The sequence below is a fragment of the Spermophilus citellus genome (assembly GCF_964194105.1).
Source record: "Spermophilus citellus genome assembly, chromosome: 8".
NCBI lineage: Eukaryota > Metazoa > Chordata > Mammalia > Rodentia > Sciuridae > Spermophilus > Spermophilus citellus.
Window position 1 is genome coordinate 12995632 of NC_138189.1, and position 24609 is coordinate 13020240.

At 32.6% G+C, this 24609-nt stretch overlaps 1 protein-coding gene across 9 annotated transcripts in view; it reads right to left on the reverse strand.

The window, feature by feature from the left end:
* Positions 1–24609, reverse strand: part of LCORL (ligand dependent nuclear receptor corepressor like) — a 161333-nt gene that overhangs the window by 111839 nt on the left and 24885 nt on the right. For 6 of the 9 annotated variants that reach the window (XM_081303262.1, XM_081303258.1, XM_081303257.1 and 3 more), the window contains exons 2-4: positions 23455–23520; positions 8711–8790; positions 7630–7759 (exon numbers count right to left, since the gene is read on the reverse strand). In XM_081303262.1, the coding sequence (XP_081159388.1) occupies positions 7630–7759; positions 8711–8790; positions 23455–23520 (276 nt within the window). Of the gene's footprint in view, positions 1–6196; positions 6244–7629; positions 7760–8710; positions 8791–23454; positions 23521–24609 lie in introns of those variants that run through there. The other 3 variants (XM_081303263.1, XM_081303264.1, XM_081303260.1) reach the window with 2 other exon arrangements.

Genomic DNA, 24609 nt, shown 5'->3' on the forward strand with positions numbered 1-24609 from the left:
GACAGTGAAAATGAAGAAAAGCTCCTTCCTAGCTGTGGAGCTTGGTCAATCGAGTCAAGAGTGGTACCTTTTATTAAAACAGGAAAGGCTGAAGTAGGGGAAAAGATTAAAATCAAGTATTCTGTTCTAAGTAATTCTGAGATGTAATTAGATATTCTAAGAAGAAATAAAAGCAGTTAGATATATAACTGATTGTCAGAGGGTAAAACTGGAGAAAAGGTCAGGATTAGACTAATATTTAGGTATTATCAGCACACACACACATGACAATTAAAGCCATATAACTGAAAGAGTCCATCAAGTGAGTGAAGATAAATCAAGAAAAGAAGACAGTTGAGGACCAAGTCCTGTGGCTTTTCAATATTTAGAGATCAAGAAGAAATCCAGCAAGAAGCATGTGAAATGAGCAATTCACAAGAAAGGAAAATAATAAGAATCAAAAGGATTACAATTTCCAAGAAACCAAAAAAGGAAAGTGATTAACTTTTTGACATGATGCTGAAGAAGGTAAATACTAATTGGTTTTTCTTTAAAAAGGACAAGATGGAAATACAACGAAATTGATAAAACAATTTTAATGGAATGAAAGGGAAGAAAGTTTAATCAGGAAGGACAGAAAAGAGAAATGGAGATAGTAAATGTATGGATAATAACAAATATTTATTAAACTCCTACTTTATGCCAAGTCCTAGAGATGTACCACTTAGCCAAAGAACAAAAATCACACAGAATACAGACAATAAATTAATTAGTTAAATAATAAAAGGTGATTGTGCTACAAAAAGGAAAGGCGACTTTTAGTTGTTGGAGGTATAAACAGAGATGTGTAAAATAAGTACTGTAAAGACAGGAAACCAAGACATGACTGGGTATTTAACACTAGTCAAGTTCAAATGTTGTGCTTCAAGTATGCAATAAATGGGAAATAAACACAGGTGTTTTAGTCAATTTTTTTGCTGCCATGACCAAAAGACCTTACAAGAACAATTAAAGGAGGAAAACTTTATTTGGGAGCTCACGGTTTCAGAGGTCTCAGTCCACAGATGACCAGCTCCGTCATGCTAGGTCCAATGTGATGCAGAACATTGTGGCAAAAGTGTATGGTGGAGGAAAGCAGTTGGGAGCAAAGCACCAAGGAGCAGAAAAAGAGATTCCCCTCACCATGAACAAAATACATATCCCAAAGGCATACCCCAAAAAGACAAACCTTCTCCAGCCACAACCTACCTACCTACAGTTACCACCCAGCTAATCCCTATTAGTGGATTAATACATTGGTTAAGTTATGGATCTCATAATCCAAACATTTCACCTCTAAACTTTTTTGCATAGTCTCACACATGAACTTTTGGGGATACCTCACATCTAAACATAACAACAGGTAAGGTTCAAAGAGGCAAACAAAGATGACAAAAGGAGAGATATAAAAATACATTATTTCATAACATGAAAAAATGACCCATAGGCATTAAGCATAAAAGGTGAACTGAATAAAGAAAGAATGCAATGAGAAGACAATGAACAGTTTAAAGTGGTATGGTCAACAGATTAAAGCTGCAATAGAGTAAAAAACATCCTAGCACAGAGTATGAAAACAAAATGGTAGCCAAAAAAAGAATGGGTAAAATTACATTCAGGAGATGGTAAAGGTCTAGGGATGATAATGAGAAAAGTTAGTCATGAGTAGAATAAAGGAAGATATCATTGGACATAAAGAGGTCAAGTAACTGAGAGGCCACAGCTACACAGCTGAACGTAACAGCTATACAGAATCTGAAGTCACCCTGAACTACGATGAAAATAATATATGGGAGGAAGAAAGTAAAAGGGCAGGTAGAGGTCTACAATATGGCAATATAGAAGGAGTCAGGGTTTTTAGTGAGGAGGAAAAATAAAAGCAGCAATGCAAATATTTGAAGACTGCCTGCCAGTCTCTTCACTCCTGTGTTACATATACAAAAGGAATTAAAAATGACCAGCAAGTGAGAAGGCTATAAATTAAAACATCCTTCACAATTATATAGGTTTCAACAAAAGCAAAAAAGTAAACATTAATAAATCTGTAAAAGATCACAAGTTTCAGAAAATAAAAAGAATGGATTTGGGTACTTGTAGAGCTTAAGGGTCAGGGTTAAATTATGAATAAAAAAGGCCACGGAACATAAGAATTTGGGTGATAATAAATATCTGGAAGTTTTTCTTTAATTCCTGCAGACAAAGGGTGATCTTATAAGAAATACAAAACATCTTAAATCCAATTCTAATTTTTAGTATATTTTTAGAATTTGATTAATATCCCTATAGGGATATCGTAAAACATGATGAAAAATCTTTTCAAGACTAAATGCAGCTCATTCTGATACACGAGTTATTTATGGCATTAACATACAGTTCCCGGAGAGTTCTAAAAGGAATATCCATAAAAGGAAAATTCATAATATGATAACAATGGTGCCACAAATTTTAAGTACTGAATGAATTCTACCAAAATACTATCACTTATTTATGAATTTTGTGTATGATTTAAGAAAGCATTCCTTGCCCCTAGAGTTAAAAATTATTTTTATATTTTCTCCAAATACTTTAATAAATTGTATAGGATTTTTCTTTGTGTGTGTGTGTGGGGGGGGGGGTGTTTTCTTCACTGGGGATTGAACACAAGTCTCTGCATGCTACACAAACACTCTACAACTGAGCTCTATATTCCCAGTGTCTCTCACTTTTGAGACAGGGTCTTACTAAGTTGTTGAGGCCGCAAACTTGTGATTGCCCTGTCTCAGCTTCCTAAATAGCTGGAATTACAGATGTGCATCACCATATCCAACTTGTTCTTAACAGTTAATTTCTAAGTTCTCTGATGTGTCATTTCTGCTTATGATGTCAACTGTGAGTTTAATTTTTTTTCCCTAGAAGGCTAGACAACTGACATAATGCAGTCTGTTGAAAAGTCTAGAATACTTTTACTAAATTTATATGCCCCCTTTATTTTAAGCTATATTTCAATATGTTTTTGGGTTGTCCTTCTATCTTTTCTGAGTAATGTGTTCCAAAGTAATGTCTATGTCAAAACATACTGTTTAATTGCTTTATATTATGTTCTGATAATTAGCAAATCAAGTCTCATTTATTACTTTTTAAAAAAATTAACTTGCTAATCACTGCTGTTTTTTTCACATGTATTTGAGAACCAACTTGTCAATGTCTATAATGCTGAATCTTCCTATTTAAAAATATAGAACAGAATTTCATGTATACAAGTTTTTAAATACACTTTCATGAAAATCTTGCATGTTTCCTATTTCTACATAAAAATATATTTTGTTGCTATTATGAATTATAATATCCTTTTATTTTGTTTTGTAGTTCATCATTGCTAAAGTTAAAAAAAAAACCTGTTGGTTTTGTATATTGACTTTTGAATCTGATTACCTTATAATGTTAAAATATATTCTTAAATTTAAAAAACGTATCACTTAAAAGATAGCTGCATTAAGTGAAAAGCAATCTAAAAGATTAACACTCTAAGAAACTCAACACTATCATCAGTCATAGTCCATTTGGTTAGTGAATTAAATTAGTATTTATTTCATACTTTAGTATAAAGCTTAAACATTAAGAGTTTGAATGGAAAATGGCCTGTGTTCCAAAAAAGTATGGGAAACTTTATATATAAAACCTGGCTATCATTTAATTTAAGGGGATTAATAAGAGCTATCAAATAATTTTTCAAATAACTTCATCAAATCCAACAATATCATCTTTAGGAAAAACAAGAAAAACAAAAAACCCCACCATACCAGAATAGTTGTTATATGACTGTTACATTTATGGGAATAAATAAAAGAAGAGCAGGGAAAAAAAAATGGATCAAGAAGAGCTTCATTTTATTATATATTTAGCAATATGTTGCACTTAGGTACCATGCCCGTACTATTTGTCCGATTTAGTCAAGTCCAAGAGCTTTAATTTAAAAATAAAAGAGACATCTTCCTAAATGGAAGCCAGTGACTTGCACACTTCAGGTGTGATCCAAGAATACGAAGCTAAAAGCAAAGTAATTTAGTTTATATTTCATGTAGATAGTTTTGGACAGATATTTTGAATGTATAGGTCTAGGTCTACCCACTTTCAAAACATGTTGAATGACATTCAGACTACACACAGCAATATTTACAATGTAGGAAAAGAAACTATATGTACATGCTAAATAATTTACTTGGATATAAATAATAACTGGATATAGTTTAACTTAGTACTAATTAATGCATTCAAGAAATATTTACTAAGGATCTAGGATATGACAGGTAATGTCCCAGATGCTGAGGTTCTGGAATAAACTAAATAAAATCCATATCATCATGGAGATTTCATTTTATTCTAGCATGCTAGTTACTTTAAAGTTAATTTCTAGAAGGAATTCAATTTTGAAATAGTTCTAAAGTAAAGAACACATAAAACTAGTTAAAAGTTCACTTTTGGACTAGGACATTTTTCCCCTATTCTATGTTTAACACTTTAAGAGCATTTTCTACTAGCTTCTAATTACAGGAGACTGTATGATATGTATTTAGATGAGGTAAAAAGCTTTCTCCATTCCCAAAGAAGGTCTAATGTCACTGGCATTTCTATAATCTGTGTATTATTAAATACTAAGAGAACTAATCATTAAAAAGGAGAAACATAATATATAGTAGTTCATATAAAAGAAAAATAATAATTCAAATAAAACATATTCTAATCCTAGGCTACTAAACATCAGAGAATGGAAAGTTCTCTCTCTCTTTTTTTTTTTCTTTTGCATAATCCTGGGGATCAAACCCAGTGCCTAGCACATACCAGCAAGCCCTCTTCCACTGAACTACATTTATCAGCCCATTCTTTTCTACTTTTTTTTTTAATGAGATGCTTTTCACATAGAACAGCTTTCATATCATTAATTTCTTCTTGAAAGGTACAGACATTTCTTCAAATGTTCATAACACAGAACTAAAAGATATGCTATCTAATTTCACTAAGCTTCATTGTCCCTACCTGTTAACATGATAGTAAGAGTACCTACCTCTTATTATTGTTTTGGAATTGAATAAGGTAAGGCATATAAAAGGCTAAGCACTCAATCATAATTGATAATATCAATTATCACTGTTATTCCAGGTATTAATAGTCTCAAATACAGTTTATATTTATCATTAGCATCATCCCAAGTTGGAAAACTCAATAAACGCTGGGTGTGGTGGCTCGTGCCTATAATCCCAGTGCCTCGGGAGGCTGAGATAGCAGGATTGCAAATTCAAAGCCAGCCTCAGCAACTTAGTGAAGCCCTAAGCAACTGTCTCTACATAAAATTTTTTTTAAAGGGCTAGAGATATGGCTCAGTGGTTAAGTGCCCCTGGGTTCAGTCCCTGGTACCCCCCCCCCCAAAATAAAACAAAACCCAAAAAACTAACTCAATAAACAAACTTCAATAGGATAGTCAAAAAATATATGGTTTGCAAGAGAGGATATATGGTTTGCAAGAGAGGATCAACATGGGATGTACCTCAATCTAAACAATGGATTTTCAAGAATCAGTAATAAAATGCTACCAATATCCAGAATTTCTACTAAAAATGACTGAATCTGGGAAAATTTCAAAAAACCAAAGTTTCATTAACAAGATGCTTCATCAATATTTATCACAATTCCAAAGACCTAGAAGTATTTTCTGTCTTTAAAAACATATCTCTTGCCTTTTATTTCAAAGTAAACTTACGAGTAGAATTCAAAATACAAACAACAAACCAGTAAATGGAGATAAGACCATTAAAAATTAAGATTTTATTTAAAAGATATTATCTCTAGCTCCAATCTGGACAAACCATATTGGACTCTCAAATGATTCTATTTGGTGGCGGCGGAGGGTGGGGTGAGGGAGTGGGAGGACAACAAAAACTCAAGTAAAAGGCTGGGGATGTGACCCAGTGGTAGAGTGCTTCCCATAAATAAACGAACAAAACCCCCAGTAAACAGAAAAACTTACATTTTAACTTAATCTGAAAAGTGATGATGGACTACAAATGAAGGAATTAACAAATTTAAGACCTGAAGTAAAGCAAAAACACTAATAAGAATCTTCAATTTAAAAACTCTGCAATTTTTCAAAGGATCTTGAAGAAAACCCAAATGGAGAGGTCACTAAATATCCAAGAACACTCACCCAACCATTGGTAGAAGACCTCTTGGAGACCCAGATGCTTGAATCAGCTGAAATAGTACCAAGTTTTTACTGATTACTCTTAATAGGGCAGTGGAGCACAGGCTAACTCCATATTATCAAAAATTAAAGGTTATTATTATTAATTCCAGTTACCACCATTACAAAAAACTCCAAGGAAAAGGACAATGAGTAATAAATTCTAAGGTTAATAAAATTTATGTGTGCATATGTGCAAATGTGTATATTCCCTCCAGTTCTCTTAGTGCTGTAAGTCTGATTACTAAGTCTCATAAGTACATTGGCAGAAAAAAATTTTTTCTAAATTAATATTATAAAATTCTTAAAGAATTTAAGAATGTAAAGTATTTTTAACATTGGTTCAGATAGAATATTTTGAAAAAAGAATCTGCTTTTTTAATGATAATGCAAATTCCTCCACACTTAAGCACTTCAGTAACACAGAAAAAGGTTTTAAACCAATGCAATTCTTTAGGCCTTTGAGTTACACTAAAGATTGTTCTAATCAGAGGAATCTCATATTTCAACACATAAAGGAACTCAATAACACTATAAAAGACCCTCAAAGTTGAAGACTATTTTCAACATTATTGATTAAAACATGAAAGTTATCAATTAATAGAAAATATCTAATGGTATCTAATTCTAACAAGAAATTAAAAAGAATCAACACTCCAGGTTGAGAAGATAGTTATGTATTTATCTCTAGAAGCTGAGGGACAGGATTAATCACACCCACCAAAAAAACACCATAACTTTATTCCAAAGTTCTATACATTAAGATTTAAAACAAAATTTAAAAAACATTCTTCTACTAAGGGAATGGCCAAGAACAAAAACTGGAAGATTCTAATTTTCCCAAGTAACTAAAATATAAAAACTACTTACTGCTCGACATATGCGGGACAAGTCATGAACAACTAAAGAATACTCATTTTGTTTGAACAGTTTAAACAAACAAGTAAAAAACAATATATTTTTAACGTCAAGTAAGCATATTCAAGTTAACAAATAAATACTGAAATAGGATGCCAGCAAATACACTCCAACCTAGCTGTTAAATGACTGAACTGTTATATATTAGGGATAAGCTTGCAATATAATATATGTATAATTTATTGAACATCCAAACTAAGGAAAACCAAAAGCATAAAAAAAGTGTTTTTAAAAGGTTCCTCTAACAGAGAAGAATGTATGATAAAGTCAGGAAGAGATGTGAGAATACCAGAAAGAAATGCTTAATATAAGATTAGCACTAAGAAAGATTAAGAATCCTATTATCCCTAAAAATAGAAAGAAAAAGGGTAAAGAAATGATTTAGAGAACAGCAATTGACATAAAAAATGACTGTGAGAAGAATTCAAACATTTTAGAATTCTATTGCAAATTTAAATGACAAAATATACCAATATTACCTTTCTTTCGAAAGAGTGCATTTAGGTAATTTTCTGCTTGGCATTCAATCTTATCAGTGTTGGACTGGCCCTGAGATGATAGCTCCTCTGTTGGTGTTGACTGTGAAGAATCAAGAGATGGTATACAATCCTAAGATTACAAGAAAAACAACATACTAAATTACTTTTATTAAAACATTGAATTCCATTAAAAATGGCAAAAAATTTCTCTAAATGTTAATTTGTTCTAATTTATGCATATTAACTTATATAAAAAAAACATTAAAAAATTCAGGTCACGAGTTAGGAAAAAGGAAATTTATCTGATAGAGGGCCCAAACAGCTATTCCTTAGCAAAACTAAATAAAAAAAAAAAAAAAAGAGAGAGCAGACAAAATAGAAAATGTTACTAAATAAATTAACTATATGGCATACCAGCAAGCTAATCCAAAGAGGTGGGATTTTTTTTCTTTCTATTTAAAACAACACAGCAGATATGTTTACCCACTAATCTGAACAAAGTCAGTACAAATTTTCTTCTGAGTCCTTCTCATAAAAACAGATAGGAGTCATGATTTCTACCATCCAAGAAGAAGTAGATTGTATGGTTTATGTTCTGGATATAGCAGACACTGACATATTTCAACATTTACCCACGAAATATTTATGACAGCCAAAAGACTTCAGAAGTGAGTGAAAGGCTAAAAGATAGTAGCAGCGTATCATCCTCTAACTATTGATTCCTAAAAAAATTATCCTGTAGGGTGACTATAGGGTGGCCTCAGACCCAACTAGGCTTTCATGCTTATCCTTCTATACCTAACTAACAAAATGACCTGAAGTGAATTTCATGGGTCAGAGAATAATAAGGGAAAAAATGTGAAATAAGTCAAAGATAAATTTTCTAGGATTTTTCACCTGCAAAGCTAAACTAAATATTGGACTTTCAACATAAGACTTTAAAATATTCTTTTCATTTAGTAAAATTGTTTTATAACTTTTACCACGTAACAATTTTTCAGAAGAAATTAAGTTAAAAGAAAAAGAAGCATGTTATAATTGTGCAATTAATTTACAAATAATTTATGGCACTATAACTTACACTGACTGCTTCTCTCTGTAGGTTACAAAATGAGCATTTTTCATCCATAGACCAGTCAGTCAGCTCTTCTGGTTCACAGTCTTTAAAAGAGGAAAAATATTCATTAAAATACATTAACCTTATTAAAATCAATAAAATTACCACTCTCCACAGCAATGGCAAGAAAAAAAGACAAGAAAAATTTAAAAACAAACAAGAAACATAAAAACCTAACTAGTAATACTTAAGGGAGAAGGCCTAACTTCAAAATTGAACTATGATATCTAGAAAGAAATAATCAGAGGCCAGAAAGAGAATAATTTTACACTCTATTTTTTTAATATTTATTTTTTAGTTGTAGTTGTACACAATACCTTTATTTTATTTATTCATCTTTTTGCTAAGGTTTGAACCCAAAGGCCTTGCATGTGCTAGGAAAGTGCTCTACCACAAATCACAACCCCAGCCCCAATTTTACACTCTTTAAAAACAAAATAGCAAGAACAGTGAGTTGTGTCATAAATTAACAAATTTCCTACAATAGGGTTTTTTTTGGGGGATGGGTACCAGGGATTCAACCCAGGGGAGCTTAACCACTGAGCCACATCCCCAGCCTTTCTTTATATTTTAATTACAAACAAAGTCTCACTGAGTCGCTAAGTGCCTCCATAATTTGCTGAGGCTAGCTTTGAACTTCTGATCTTCCTGCCTTAGCCTCCCAAGTTGCTGAGATTACAGAGGTGAGCCACCATGCTGGCTCATACAATAGGGTTTTAAGTATCACGGATCATTTTCAAAGACTCAATTTATCACTGTTCATTAATTTTACTTTTATTGGGCTGGGGTTGTGGCTCAGCAGTAGAGTGCTTGCCTAGCACATTCAAGGCCCTGGGCTCGATCCTCAGCACCACATGAAAATAAAGAAAATAAAAGTATTGTGTACAACTATTTAATTTTTTTTTTTTACTTTTATTTTCCCTAAGAAAGAAACCAGAACAAAAATGGAGACTGGGGAAGAAAGGAATAGATTTTGTGCAACATACAATAGAGAAATAGAAGAAAGTCAAAGTTTACAGATTTGAGACAATGAAATGATGCCTAAAAAAACAAGTACCAAGCCACAGCTCAAAAATCACATCAGATATCTGTGATATTTTTGAAGACTTTATTATAAGACAGTAAAAAAAAGCAGTTAAACAAATAAGGCATATTATTCAATACAAAATGTGTTTTTTCAGAAGGCTACTCCTTATAATCCAATGGTTGAACCGCTGGTTGAAATACATTAAAAGTTTATGAAAAACAAAGATATTTTATACTCAAGAAATTTGATGAAAATATAATACCACTCTAACTATATTTAGTAGAGACACTAATTTTCAAAATTAACCTTGCAGCAGACTAGCCCTCCATTTTTTCCCCAAATAAATTCAACAAAATTTTTATTGTCTGAGGCAGTTACATAGCAACTAATCTGAAAAACCTTGATATGCTACAGAAACTTCTCATTGTTTTGATACACTATGATACTGAATAAAGTATAGAGAAATAGATTACTTTTTTGAGAATGATAATGAATAAATACTAGTAAGAATCAGCCCCTATGACCCTGTCCCCAACACCAATCCAAATACAGAAATAGAAGATAATAGGTTGGAAGTAGTATAGAGTAGTAATCTCTCCCTTTAATTTCCACAGTGGTCAACAAATACTAATATTAACATAAATGTGGAAGGGGTAGGAAATGGTTATGGCCCAGGATAATATAATAAAAAAAGATAGCTAGATTTGAAGTCTCTGAAAATCTGGGATGAAAACACTTTTGTAAATAGTTGTGACCTTTTTAAACCACAAAAGTATTTTGTTTTAATTGCCTTGTGTGTAAAATGAGAAAATGTGTAAAATCACCTAACTCATTTGTAAATCAATTGAAGAAAAGTATGAAAATATTATCAAGTATAAAACATCACACAAAGGCTAGTCTTTAACGACTTTAAGACAATTGTCAATTGAAGGAAAAAACATGCAGAGAATACATCATTTATTTTTAGTTTTTTTTTTTTTAAATAGGACTACTTCAAGGTAACACTAATTAAAACAAATACCTACACAGTTAAATAAAGTGGCACTGAATAATCAATTGACTAAATAAAAGCCATTAAAATTTGCAAAATTCAAAAATTTACAGGATTACTTACAAATATTTAATAATTACTCTTTGATAGTAATTTTTTATTTTCAGCCCAAATAAATGGTGATGAGATACATTTTTTCTATATGGGAAAGTAGATTTGAAAAATCAACTATAGACCAGATTGTTCCTCTCCTAAGACTATCTTCTCATGTCATTAAAAATAAAATACATATTAATTATATCTCAGAGACTGACAGTAAATCAGATATTTCTAATATAAGTTAACTTCCATTTTGAAATATTAATACATGTAGGCATAAGCTCAAAAGATATTAAACAATGTACTTTATAAAAAAGGAATGACGGTAAATGACGGACAAAGATCAATCTTTCCATCTTTCCTTGTAACTGGGTATGCCTCAAATCAATTAATAGTCCATCTCCAATCATATTATCTAATCTACAGAAAGTTAACAGACTAAAATGAGAGAAACTCGGTACTGAAACAAGAGCTTTTCTAAATGTTAGATATGACCTCAGACAAGTAAAACTTATACATATTTGCAAAATGAGAATAATATTACAGCTGTAGTAAATATTAAAACACCTAAGTCCAAAATATGTTACTTTCATTTTCTTCTAAACAATCTTACTTTTTAAAAATTTGAAATTTTTTTCATTACTATTCATTCATAGGATATAAATTTAGACTTCCCAAGGGGAAAGTCCAATTAAAAGTCGAGGGAGGTGAGGGATGTGAGCTAGACTTTTCATGAATATTATCAAACACTGGGGGTAAATATGATTTTATGGAAAAGGCTAAACAGTGGATAGCACTATTAAAAATAATTTTTCATTATGAAACAAGATACTATATTGAAAAGTACAAAAGAAAAAAGAAAAATTTCAATACCATCATGCAGAAATAATTGACATTTACTATATTTCCACTCAGTTTATATTCTAGGCTTTTTAAAAAATTAGGATCACCTGGTTCTTTGAAAAGAAATTGATAACTCTCTATGACATTTACTATATTTCTACTCAGTTTATATTCTAGGCTTTTTAAAAAATTAGGATCACCTGGTTCTTTGAAAAGAAATTTATAACTCTCTAGCTAGATATATTAGGGAAAAACTCAAAATTTTTAATATCAGAAAAAAATGATCCATCTCTACTGATTCTGCAGGTTTAAAATAAAGAAAAATTGTGAATAATTCATAAAATCTCTTACAAATTTAATAAATTTTAGGTGAAATGGCCTAATTCCTCAACAGGTATAAGTTACCAAAAGTATAAACAGAAAAACTCAAAAGACCCTCATCTATTAAAGTAATTAAGTCAATAATTAAATACTTTCTAAACCAGAAGCACCAGCCCAGATGTTTCCCTATAATCTCTTCCGTAAAACAAAAAGCAGAGGAATTATTACCTTACTTTTCTATGATTCCATCATTACCTGTGGAAAATTCCATCATTACATCTCACCCAAGAAGATATACAGATGGCAAATATGTATGTAGAAAAAAAACTTAATACTAAAGAGATCAATAGGGCGTTATAAAATAAGACAACAACATACTACTACATCCCTATTATACAGGTTAAGTTAAAATTCAAATCAATGACAATGTCAAATGCTAGTGGAGATGTGGAACAATAGGAAACTTCATTCACTGCTGGTGGGAATTTAAATGACACAGCTGTTTTTCAAGATACTCTGGCAGTTTCTAACAAACCTAAACATGGTCTCTCTACAATCTTACAATGATGCTCCTAGGAATTTACCAAAAATGAGTTAAAAATTTTTGTCTCTCATAAAATACTTGTTGCCTGTATTCTTCATAATTGCCATCTGACTATAGTGAGATGAAATCTTAGTTTTGATTTGCATTTCTCTATTTGCTAGAGATGTTGAATACTTTTCATATATTTGTTGATCAATTGTATTTTTTCTTCTGTGAAGTGTCTGTTCAGTTCCTTAGTCCATTTATTGATTGGGTTATTTGATTTTTTGGTTTTAAGTTTTTTGAGTTCTTTATATAGCCTAGAGATTAATGCTTTATCGGAGGTACATGTGGTAAAGATTTTCTCCCAATCTGTAGGCTCTCTCTTCACATTATTGTTTCCTCTGGTAAGAAGAAGCTTTTTAGTTGGGATCCATCCCATTTATTAATTCTTGATTCTACTTCTTGTGCTTTAGGAATCTTGTTAAGGAAGTCAGATCCTAGGCCAACAAGGTGAAGAGTTGGGCCTCTTTTTTCTTCTATTAGGAGCAGGGTCTCTGTTCTAGTGCCTAAGTCTTTGATCCACTTTGAGCTGATTTTTGTGCAGGGTGAGAGACCGAGATTTAATTTCATTTTGCTACATATGAATTTCCAGTTTTACCAGTACCATTTATTGAACAGGCTATCTTTTCTCCAGTGAATGTTTTTGGCACCCTTGTCTGGTATGAGGTAACCATATTTATGTGGGTTTTTCTCTGTATCCTCTATTCTGTACCATTGGTTGACAAGTCTATTTTGGTGCCAATATCATGCCATTTTTGTTACTATACCTCTGCAAATTGGTGAAAGCACTATGGAAAGCAGTATGGAGATTCCTCAGAAAACTGGGAATGGAACCACCATTTAACCCAGCTATGCCAAAGGACTTTAAATCAGCGTACAATAGTGATGCAGCCATGTCAATTTTTACTTCAGCTCAATTCACAGTAGCTAAACTATGGAACCAACCTAGGTGTCCCTCAATAGATAAATGGATAAAGAAAATGTGGTATATATACTCAATGGAATATTACTCAGCTTTAAAGAACAGTAAAATTATGGCATTTGCCAGTAAATGGCTGGAGTTGGGAAATATCATGCTAAGTGAAATAAGCCAATCCCACAAAACCAAAGGCTGAATGTTTTCTCTACTATGCAGATACTAATACACAATAAGGCAGGAAGAACAATGTTACCTTAGATTAGGTAGAGAGAAGTGATGGGAAGAAAGTAGAATGAAACAGACATTATTACTGTATGTATATATGTGACGACATGACCAATATGATTCTGCAACATGTATACTCAGAAAAATGAAATTATATCCCATCTATGTATGATATATCAAAGTACATAAATGCATTCTACTGTCTTGTATAACTAATTAAAACAAAAATAACTTATATATGAACATTTAAGAGAAGCTTTTATTAATAATTACCAACACTTGAAAGTGACCAAATATCTGTAAACAGGAGAATGGATAAGCAGACTGTGGTATATACGCATAAGGCAAGTATTATTCAGCAATGAAGAGAAAACTGCTACTGAGCCACAAAAAGACAGAGACCCTTAAATACACACTACTAAGTAAAAGAAGCAAATCTGGGAAAGCAATATACTTTATCATCCCAAATGTATGACATTATAGAAAAGTTAAAGCTTTAGAGACAGTAAAAAGATCCACTGTTTTGCTCAGGCTGAGAGAGAAAGGGAAGGAATGAACAGTATAATACAAGAGATTTTTAGAGTTGTCATACCACTGGATATCATACCATAATGGTGGACATATGATACTGTATACTGGAAAAACTCACAGCTGTACAACACACAAAAAATGAGCCTAATGTAGATTTTGGACTTTTGGTAATGATAAGGTATCAATATTGGCTCAACAAAAGATATTAATATAGGAGCTATATATGGGATCTCTGTACTTTCTGCTCAATTATATTTATAAATGTAAAACTGCTCTAAATATATTAATTTAAAGTTGAAATCATAGGGGTTGGGTTTGTGGCTCAGCAGTAGTGCACTTGCCTGGCATGTGTGAGACACTGGGTTCAATTCTCAGCACCGAGTATAAATAAATAAAATAAAGGTCTATCAACAACTAGAAAAAAATTGGAATCATATTATATAGTTAGGCTTATTTATCACAAATATTTACCATGTTCAAATGTACTTCTAAATAACTTTGAACAGGTAAGTTCAGTCCATCAAAGTATTATAATTTATAATTATAATATCCTATTGCTGAATATTTAAGCATGGTTCTCTAATTGTGGTACTACAAACACTATGATAATTACATTAAGTCTTTACCTCATATAAGTATGCACCCATAGCTACATATGTGATTAAAGCTGATATAATTTATATAGCTAACAATAAAACAGTATTAAATCTCCGATTTTAGTTATATAATACAATCATTAATTCACAATTGAAAACTACTGGCAGCCCCTTCCCCAAGAGAATAAACTAGTCTTAAGTAAGACTTCAGAAAGGATTAAGCATGGCAGAAAATAAGAACAAATTTTTGCTTTACAAGTCCTATGTGGTCTGAAGTTTTCTTTCTTTGATGTTCTTTGCCTGGTTTTGGAATCAGGGTGATACTGGCCTCTTAGAATGATTTTGGAAATGATCCCTCTTTTTCTACTTTATGAAATAATTTGAAGAGTACAGGTATTAGTTCTCATTAAAGGTCTTATAGAATTCAGATGTGTATCCATCTGGTCCTGAGTTTTTCTTGGTTGGTAGGCTTCTGATGGCATCTTCTATTTCATTACTTGAAACTGATCTGTTTAAATCGTGTATATCATCCTGATTCAATTTGGGCAAATCATAAGACTCTACAAATTTGTCAATGCCTTCAATATTTTCTATTTTATTAGAGCACAAGTTTTCAAAATAATTTCTAATTATCTTCTGTATTTCTGTAGTGTCTGCTGTGATATTTCCTTTTTCATCATGTATGTTAGTAATTTGAGTTTTCTCCCTCCTTCTCTTCATTAGCAATAAATGGGCCAAGGAACTGAAGAGACACTTCTCAGAAGATGATATACAATCAATCAACAAATATATGAAAAATGTTCAACATCTCTAGCAACTAGAGAAATACAAATCAAAACTACTCTTAAGATTTCATCTCCTCCAGTCAGAATGGCAGCTATTAAGAATAGAAACAATAAGTGTTGGCGAGGATGTGGGAGGAAAAGGCACACTCATACATTGCTGGTGGGACTGCAAATTGGTGCAGCCAATAATGGAAAGCAGTATGGAAATTTCTTGGAAATGGAACCACCATTTGACCCAGCTATCCCACTACTCAGTCTATACCAAAGGACTTAAAAACAGCATACTACAAGGACACAGCCACATCAATATTTGTAGCAGCACAACTCACAATAAATAGATAAACTGGGGGCTGGGGATGTGGCTCAAGCGGTAGCGCGCTCGCCTGGCGTGTGCGCGACCCGGGTTTGATCCTCAGCACCACATACCAACAAAGATGTTGTGTCCGCCGATAACTAAAAAATAAAAAAAACTCTCTCTCTCTCTCTCCCCTCTCTCACTCTCTCTTTAAAAAAATAAATAAATTAAATAAATAAATAAATAAACAAACAAACAAACTGTGGAACCAACCTATAAGTTAAATTAGCAAATCCCAAAAAAACAAGTGTGGAATGTTTTCTGATATAAGGATGCTGATTCATAATGGGGTTTGTGGGGGGGCATGGGAGGATTAGACAAACTCTAGATAGAGCAAAGGGGAGGGAGGGAAGGGTGAGGGAATGAGGGTAGGAAAGATAGTGAAATGAGATGAACATTGTTAGCCTAAGAACATGTATGAAGATACGAATGGTGTGACTCTACTTTGTATACAACCAGAGATATGAAAAATTGTGCTCTAATGTATAATATGAATTGTAATGCATCCTGCTGTCATATATAACAAATTAGAATAAAAATTTTTTAAAAAATTTAAAAAGTCCTATGTGGCAGAAGTGCATTTAAGGCAGATGGAGAAAGATAAGCACAAATAACTCTCCTTCCAAAAAAAAAAAAAAAAAAAAAAAAAGCATGAAAGAGGATATAAAGTGCAACTCTTCTGGAAATAATAAATATGTAAAGTTTATGACATTCAAAGTTTCTTCCGAGACCTCAGTCCACAAATGAGAAAACGGTTATGCTTTCTTCAAAAGGGTGAGTCATGAGACAAACCAAAGAGAGAAAACTAGAACTTCTGCTTTGTTTCCAACAAATTCACAACTAGCAGAAATCAAAAACCTCTTTCAAAGACCATTTAATCTGGAGGTGGTTGTGAACTGAATTCAAGAATTAAAATGTAAACTTCTCAAAAGAATAGTATGTACGATATAAATGTCTTCAACTTCAAAACACAGTGTGCCAAAGTTGATTTTTAATGTAGAAGGATTAAATTTGGAATGTTTTTCTAAAGAGATTTGAAACTAAAAGTCTGTTTAATCTATATGTATCCTAAAACTATGCATTTAATCTCATAATTAAAAGTAATTTATAGGAATATACAAAAATTTTTTGCTACCCAATTTATTTGGCTCCTGTGTTGCTAACAGTAGTAACAGCTCAGATCTCTAATGATATATCTAAAAGCATATATTAGTTCACTTCATTTCTGCATACAGATTTTGTTTAGTGAGAAATGCCCGTCTTTTAGTGAATCTAGCAAACCATTTTTAATAATGGTAACAACAAATGAAGCACCTTTATTTAGAAGAGAATTAGAAGCCAAGCTGTCTTAGAGATGTTTAGATGTTTGGAGGTATCTGTAATAAGAGTTTCTACATGCTTGCTTTTTTAGTTTGTTTTGTGTACTGGGTTGAAACTAGGACCTCATGCATGCAAGGCAAACACTCTACCACTGAGTTCCACCAGTCTCCAGCCATCCACGGGCCGTGTGCGTGAGTTATGCACATCTGAACTGTATGGGAGGATTGGTCTGGCACTGCATGCTGATTGGGCTGTGCAATGTTAAGTGCACCTTTCCTCTAGCTCTGCCTGTGATCCCACATAGCAACTGAGATGGGTGTGACTTGCCAAGATGTCAAACAATCTGCTGACCACAAGACAGCACAAAGCAAGACTCCATCTTTTGAAACCCTATCCCCTGGCCCTATTGGGGGAAAAACATTCTATCAAAGCTCCTTTGTGTGCCCCCCCACCATAAAATAAAGAGATTCCGGGTGCACACTCTCTTTCCAGCACTGTCTGGCATGGAAGCTGACCCTTAAGTTCAGAGCCACCCTATCCTCGATCTTAGAAACTCATGTCTGTGTTTTGCATGATTTCTTCGCCGTTTTCTTAGTTTAATGATGCAGCCAGCTCCTTTGAACCCGGCTCATATCGTCGGCTGAGCCAGCTGGCAGGATCCACCCCCAGCCCCTATATGCTTTCTGAAGAGGCTTTATACTTTCATAACACTAATTTAATTTTCCCTCAAAAAGAAAGCATAGGGCTAGGGTTGTGGCTCAGTGGTAGAGCACTTGCCTAGAATGTGTGAGGCACTGAATTTGATTCTCAGCACCACATATAAAAGATTCATCAACATCTAAAACAATATTTTTTAAAAAAAAAGCCTGGCTTTGTCCTTGCACGCTTGTAGATTTTACTGTAATTAACATCTCACTCTTTGGTCATCAAACTATGATTACAAACTTCTTTTAATTCAAGAAAAGGGAGAAAGAATTTACGTAAGGCACCTGAAGAAACAAAAAAGTTGAATACTTGGCATTAAAAAGGGCAGAGTTTGGGGCTGGGGTTGTGGCTCAGTGGTAGAGCGCTTGCCTCATGTGTAAGGCAATGGGTTCAATTCTCAGCACAACATTTAAATAATTGAATAAAATAAAGGTCCATCGACACTAAATTTTTTTTAAAATGGCAGTGAAGTAAATATGTGCATACCTGTGAAAAAGACTGCCTGAAACCCAAAGTTTAACCAATTCATAGCTCTCCCTCCCCCCAACAAAGAACAAAAAAAAGATATGTAAAGTACAAAACACATTTCAATTAAAAGAATAAGTGAAATGAGATTACAGACATTTTATTAAATCAATTAATTATAAAATTTACACAATGAAATCCCATTCAGTCACCAAACATTATGATCCAGAATTTTATATATCCAAATGATATACTAGTGAACACACACAAGAGGCACAAAAATATATACATTGTGTATATATATTTATACTAAAATGGTAACAGAGGTTTTCCTTGGATAGTAGGATTTGTGTAACTTCTTTCTAGTTTATCTGCATTTTTAAAAATGCATATGTGTTATTTATAATACAAAGAAGTAATAATCTATAGGGTTGGGAGTACAGCTAAGTGGTAGAGCACCTGTGCAGGATCATGCAGGAGGCTGTGGATTCAATCCTCAGTAGTGCAAATCATCACCATCATCATCATCATCATCATCATCATCATCCTCCTCTTCAAAATATAAAATACAGGAATTTATTTCCTTAGAACATTTTGCCCTTTGTATAATAAACTAATTTCTTAAGGAGCATAACGTGTAAACCTGCATACATACACACACACACACACACACACACACACACACACACACACAAATACATAGCCATATAAACAAAGAGATCAAACTGTGAGAAGCAAAAGGCTAGGGTCACAAGTTATAATCTGGGTTCCCAGGCAAGAAAGGAAAGCTGAAGAAATGTCATGCAGAGGTTAAGTTCTTGATACTTTAAATTTTTCCTTTGTTCATTCACAAGCTCAATGGAAAAACTGGTGCAACTATAATTAATTAGCAGTACTTGTATTAAAAATATTTAAGTCAATGTAAAACTATACTAAAATAATAAATAATTAAAATTTTAAAATTTTAAAGCAAACTTTCTGTAATGGTTAATTTGAATTGTCAACTTGACTGGTTTAAGAAATGCCAAGGATTAAGAGGCTTATGGGTGTGTCAATGATGTTGTGTCTAGGAATGATTGGCATGTGGGATAGCCAACTGAAATGGAGACACTCCCTGAGCATGGACAGCACTATCCAATAAGATGATGACCTGGATGGAATGAATACAAGTTGGAAGACCAAGGAAACAGCACAGATGCAAGCTTCCATTCTTCTTGCTGCTGCGATGGATCATCTGAGGATGTTGGACTCTCGCTTCTTCACTCTTCCAAAGCAGACTCTGCCAGTGATTTCCCCAGAAGCCTTTGGTCTCAACTAGCACCGTTGATCCCTCTTGTTCTGGAGCTTCAGCCTCTTGGACTGTGCAGCTACTGGTTTTTCCAGCTCTGCAGCCTGAATATGGCCACTGTGGACTATCCAGTTTCTGGTCACGTAAGCCAACCTAATAAGTCCCCTTTTTATAATTATACTGCCTGTTGATTCTTTTCCTCTAGAGAACCCCGATTCCTACACTCTCCTTAGCGATAATAATGATAAAACACTAGAACACACACATTTTGGAGTTTTCCATCCTTAAAATCATGTTCTACAAAGATAATTAATTCTTCTGATTGAAGATTAGTGGTTGGTACAGTCATCTTTCATATATATACTTTCAACTCTGGGACTCTGAGGAGAAAATTTTTATACACATCACCACTGTATTACTCTCTTAACTTAAAAACACTTGGCAGAAGAGAAAAGGACCCTTAAAGATACCTTGGGTCTCAGTAGAATGGAAGATATCAATTACAACGGAACGTAATAAAGTTAACACATAAAACTGACCAGATACAATACCTAAAAATAATTCAATCAAAATAAAAGTAGGTAACCTATACTGATACTACTCATTTTGTAAATGAATTGTACTATAAAATTCCAGATGTCTACAAAAATGTTTTCTCCTAGTGCCCCACATTTTCAAGTAAGCAATAAGACAGCTAATCTACCGTATCACAGCAACTATATCACAATTATATAAAAAATTTCCACCGGTATTTACTGAGTTTTTGGAAGACTAGGCTAAAACAAATAACAAACAGAATTACATAAATATAAAACTGAACACACAGGCAATATTTCTCAAAGTGGCAATTTGATTTCCGGGCTGTTTATATTATGTGGAACAGGAGATAACAGTACAAACCATTGCTGTACAGCAACCAGGGGCCAAAGAGCTGCAGTGGGTCTTTCAAACACTTCTGGGCACTGATTAGTTGCCAGGAATACAAAGTTGTATATCATGTTCCTGATCTCAAGATTTAAAGACCTGAAAGTCCTTAAAGCCATGGGTAATATACCTAGGATAATTAACAAGTACTTTAAAAACTAGATGGGACAGACTGAAAAACTGCTATGTCCTTACATACCTATAAGACCCCATCCCCATCCCAAGGTTAGTTTAATAAAACAGGGTTATATGTGAATCAATTTATTGTATATTTGAAACCTCCAATAAAATTTAAAAATCCTTTTTGTTCTATAATTTTATAAAATTGGATAAAGTTCATCTGAGAGCCAACACTGTTCTGTAACACACAATATGATGAATATCAGTAAAAAATGATACTCGATGAAAAAATATATAAGGCTTTTAATTTACTATCTATGAATAAGTTAGGAAAGATAATTTGTAACATCATTAAAATGAAAGTACATTACATAAAGAGAGCTATATACCTCTCTTTCTAATAAATTTTAACAGGAAAAATACAGTGTTTTTTTTTAAGAAGTTTCTTTTTTAAACAATTTTTTTTTCTAAATTGTATGTGGACACAATACCTTTTTATTTATTTATTTTTATGTGGTGCTGAGGATCAAACCCAGTGCCTCACAAGTATTAGGCAAGTACTCTACCAATGAGCTATGCCTCCAGCCCCCAAAAGTTTCATATTTTTTAAATTATATAATACTTGTTTGATATTAAAGAAAAAACACATATCGAAACAAAAACTATCCACAATGCATACTTCAAATATAATCATACAAACCTTTTAGTGTCTTTTTTTCCTAGAACATTTTCAATAAAACATATATACTTTTCCTTTTTTTAACAAAAACAGAACAAATCAATATATACAAAGCAATTTAATTTCATCAACCTAACAATCCATGCATATCATATCATTCATTACAAAATTCAACAATATAACTCTCAATGGATGCAGATATCCCAATTATAGAGATAAAATAATTTATTAAACAGTCCCTACTTTTAAATACATAATATTAAGAAAAAGGTAGAAACAACCTTGGAAGGACTGTTATGGGCAAGACTGTTATGATATGTATAAGAGATAGAGAACGAGTGAGCACCCGAGTGAGCACTAAATAAATTCATGAGCACGCGAATGAACAGTAAATAAATTCATGCAGATATATGCCACTGTACACTTATCTAATTATTTTCTTGAGATTCTTAAAAGTAAAACTACTATGCAGGTATGTATGCTTTTAGGCTTTTGATACTTACTGATATACTGTCTCCTTTAGGAAGGTTATTCTAGATTTATATAGGGGCTCTAAACCATACAAACCCAATCATACCTTGAAAACTCTTATTAGATTTTATGATTAAAAATAATTACTCTCAACTTGATGGTAAACCTTTTTCAATGGAATAAATTGCAATACAATTTGATGGTTATCATATAAAGAAACATCTGGGATCGTAACTTGAGTTTAAAATAATAAATTGTACTCAGATTTTAAAATGAGTAAAAGAAATAAAGAAATCTTACAAAATTATATAAATAGTAGCAGTAAACAATCAATTTTGGCACTTAAAAAAAGAATATTAGAATGGTTTAAAGACATAAGTTTGAAAACAAAAATGGTAACATTAAGATGAAATAAATGCTAGGATTATCCTCTAGCTATAACAATTGAGAAGAAAATCAAAATAGGTCATGCCTAATAAGAAATGTATTCCTGTTAAATTTAAAAACAAATTTGTCTGTTATCAATTATTATCAGCATCATTATAACTAACATTACTGCCAAGGACACTTCTCCCTTGATCAATAACAATAAAGGCTCTGCATATCTTCAAACACTGTGTCAGTGAAGAGCTTTGCCCTTATAGGCTTAACTAACTTTCCCAAACTCAGCAAAAACAACAAAAAAAATAATCTCCTGACTTCTAATCAATAGTCTTTTTCAATTTTTTTAATTTATTCTACTTAGTTGTACATGACAATAAAATGCATTTCAATTCATCATACACAAATGGAGTGCAACATTTCAATTCTCGGGTTGTTGTATAGAGACACATCATTCGTGCAATCATACATGTACCTAGGGTAATGATGTCCATCTCATTCCACCGTCTTTCCTATCCTCAATATTCTTTTGTATAAATTCTTCCAAAGAATGTCTTATTGCAACTCTAGCTCTTCAGATATTAAAAAGAAATGTCCTGACACAAGTAGATAAAATGAATGTAGCAATAAACTTAGCTTCAGAGTCTCTAATATTCACAAAAGTTTCAGTACAAAAATTTTAAAAGCACAAATTTTAAAAAATAAAAACTGGGGAGACAGCTTTTTAGAATTTGATATGCCTAGTTGATTTATTTAAATCCTATCCATGAATAAGTTAAGAAAGGTAATTTGTAAAATCATTAAAATGAAAGTACATTATACTTGGCAAAGACAAACTTCATTTTCAATTTTAATTTAGTGTACCAAAATTTTAAAGATATTAGGATATAATGTAAGATATCATGTATAAAATAATAATGATAATAATAAAGTATATTTTATAATTTTACTTATTTTATTTAAAAATGCTTTCAAGAGACCATAAAATTGTGTTTAATAAAACGTTACTAAATAACAATTTTTCATTTATTAAATGGGGCAGGAGCTTAAATTTTAAAATAAAACTTAAAATATTACCTTCAAATAAACTGAGGTCTCTTCGTAGCCGTGGTCCATAAAGCCCTTCTAAAATACTCTCAAAACCTGTGTTTTTAAAGAGAGAAAAGTGTATTAATTACTGGAAAAGCTTTATTTTACAACAGTTAAAAACCATAAGCATATATATACATATATACGTACACATATATATACACACATATATACATACATACACACATATACATACATATATATACACACATATATACATACATACACACACATATACATACACACACACACATATATGTTTTTTGCTACTAGGGCTTGCTACCAGTGAGCAATATCCCAGTCCTCTTATTTTCTTGAGACAGGATCTCACTAAATTGCCAAGACTGGCCTCAAACTTGTAATCCTCCTTCCTCAGCCTTCCTTTTGTATCCACCAGCAATTTATTGATTTAACATATTGTGTTTTTCCCTGTAGTTTAATTAAACTGAACTAAACAAAAATATGCTTATGTAATTTCTGAGCATGGCTTTATTTCAGCGTTATTTCTCTCATTCCAGCATCGGACTCCACTTCCTCCACAACCAAGTCTGACAAACCCATTATGGCTGAGATCCATAATTCATTAAGTCAAAATTGAAGAAGACAGAAATACAAGAGAAAAATTCTCTGCCTTCAAAAGAAACAACTGAACAGAAGAAACAAGCAGGTGAATCCTAAGGAGGCGTGCACTGCCAACATGCAGTGTACATTCCACAAGCACTGCTTTCTTACTGTATTTATTTTAGCTCTTTAACTTTGTAAGATACAAAGAAGATAAATCAAGTTTAAATGACTGCGCTGCCTCTTTTCACATCAAAAAACCAGGGACTACTAACAACGAAGGCCTGCCTCTACCATCTGGCTGTCTTACTGTCAGGGAAAGAAAAGAACTTGCATGTTAGTGAAGAAAGAAGTTGGGTGGAAGGAGGGTAAAATCTAGAGTGAGATCCAATCTGGTGCAAGGTGTCCTACAGGCTATAAAATACAGTTTAATCAGAGTGCCTTTTTGTTGTTGTTGTTGCTTGGCAGTGTCAAGGACTAGAAATTTCAATGAGATCAAATCAATTTTATTAAGTGAAAAGCACATTAGAAGAAACAATTACATTACACTTCAAGACTTCAGATGTCAAGGAATTCTGTGTG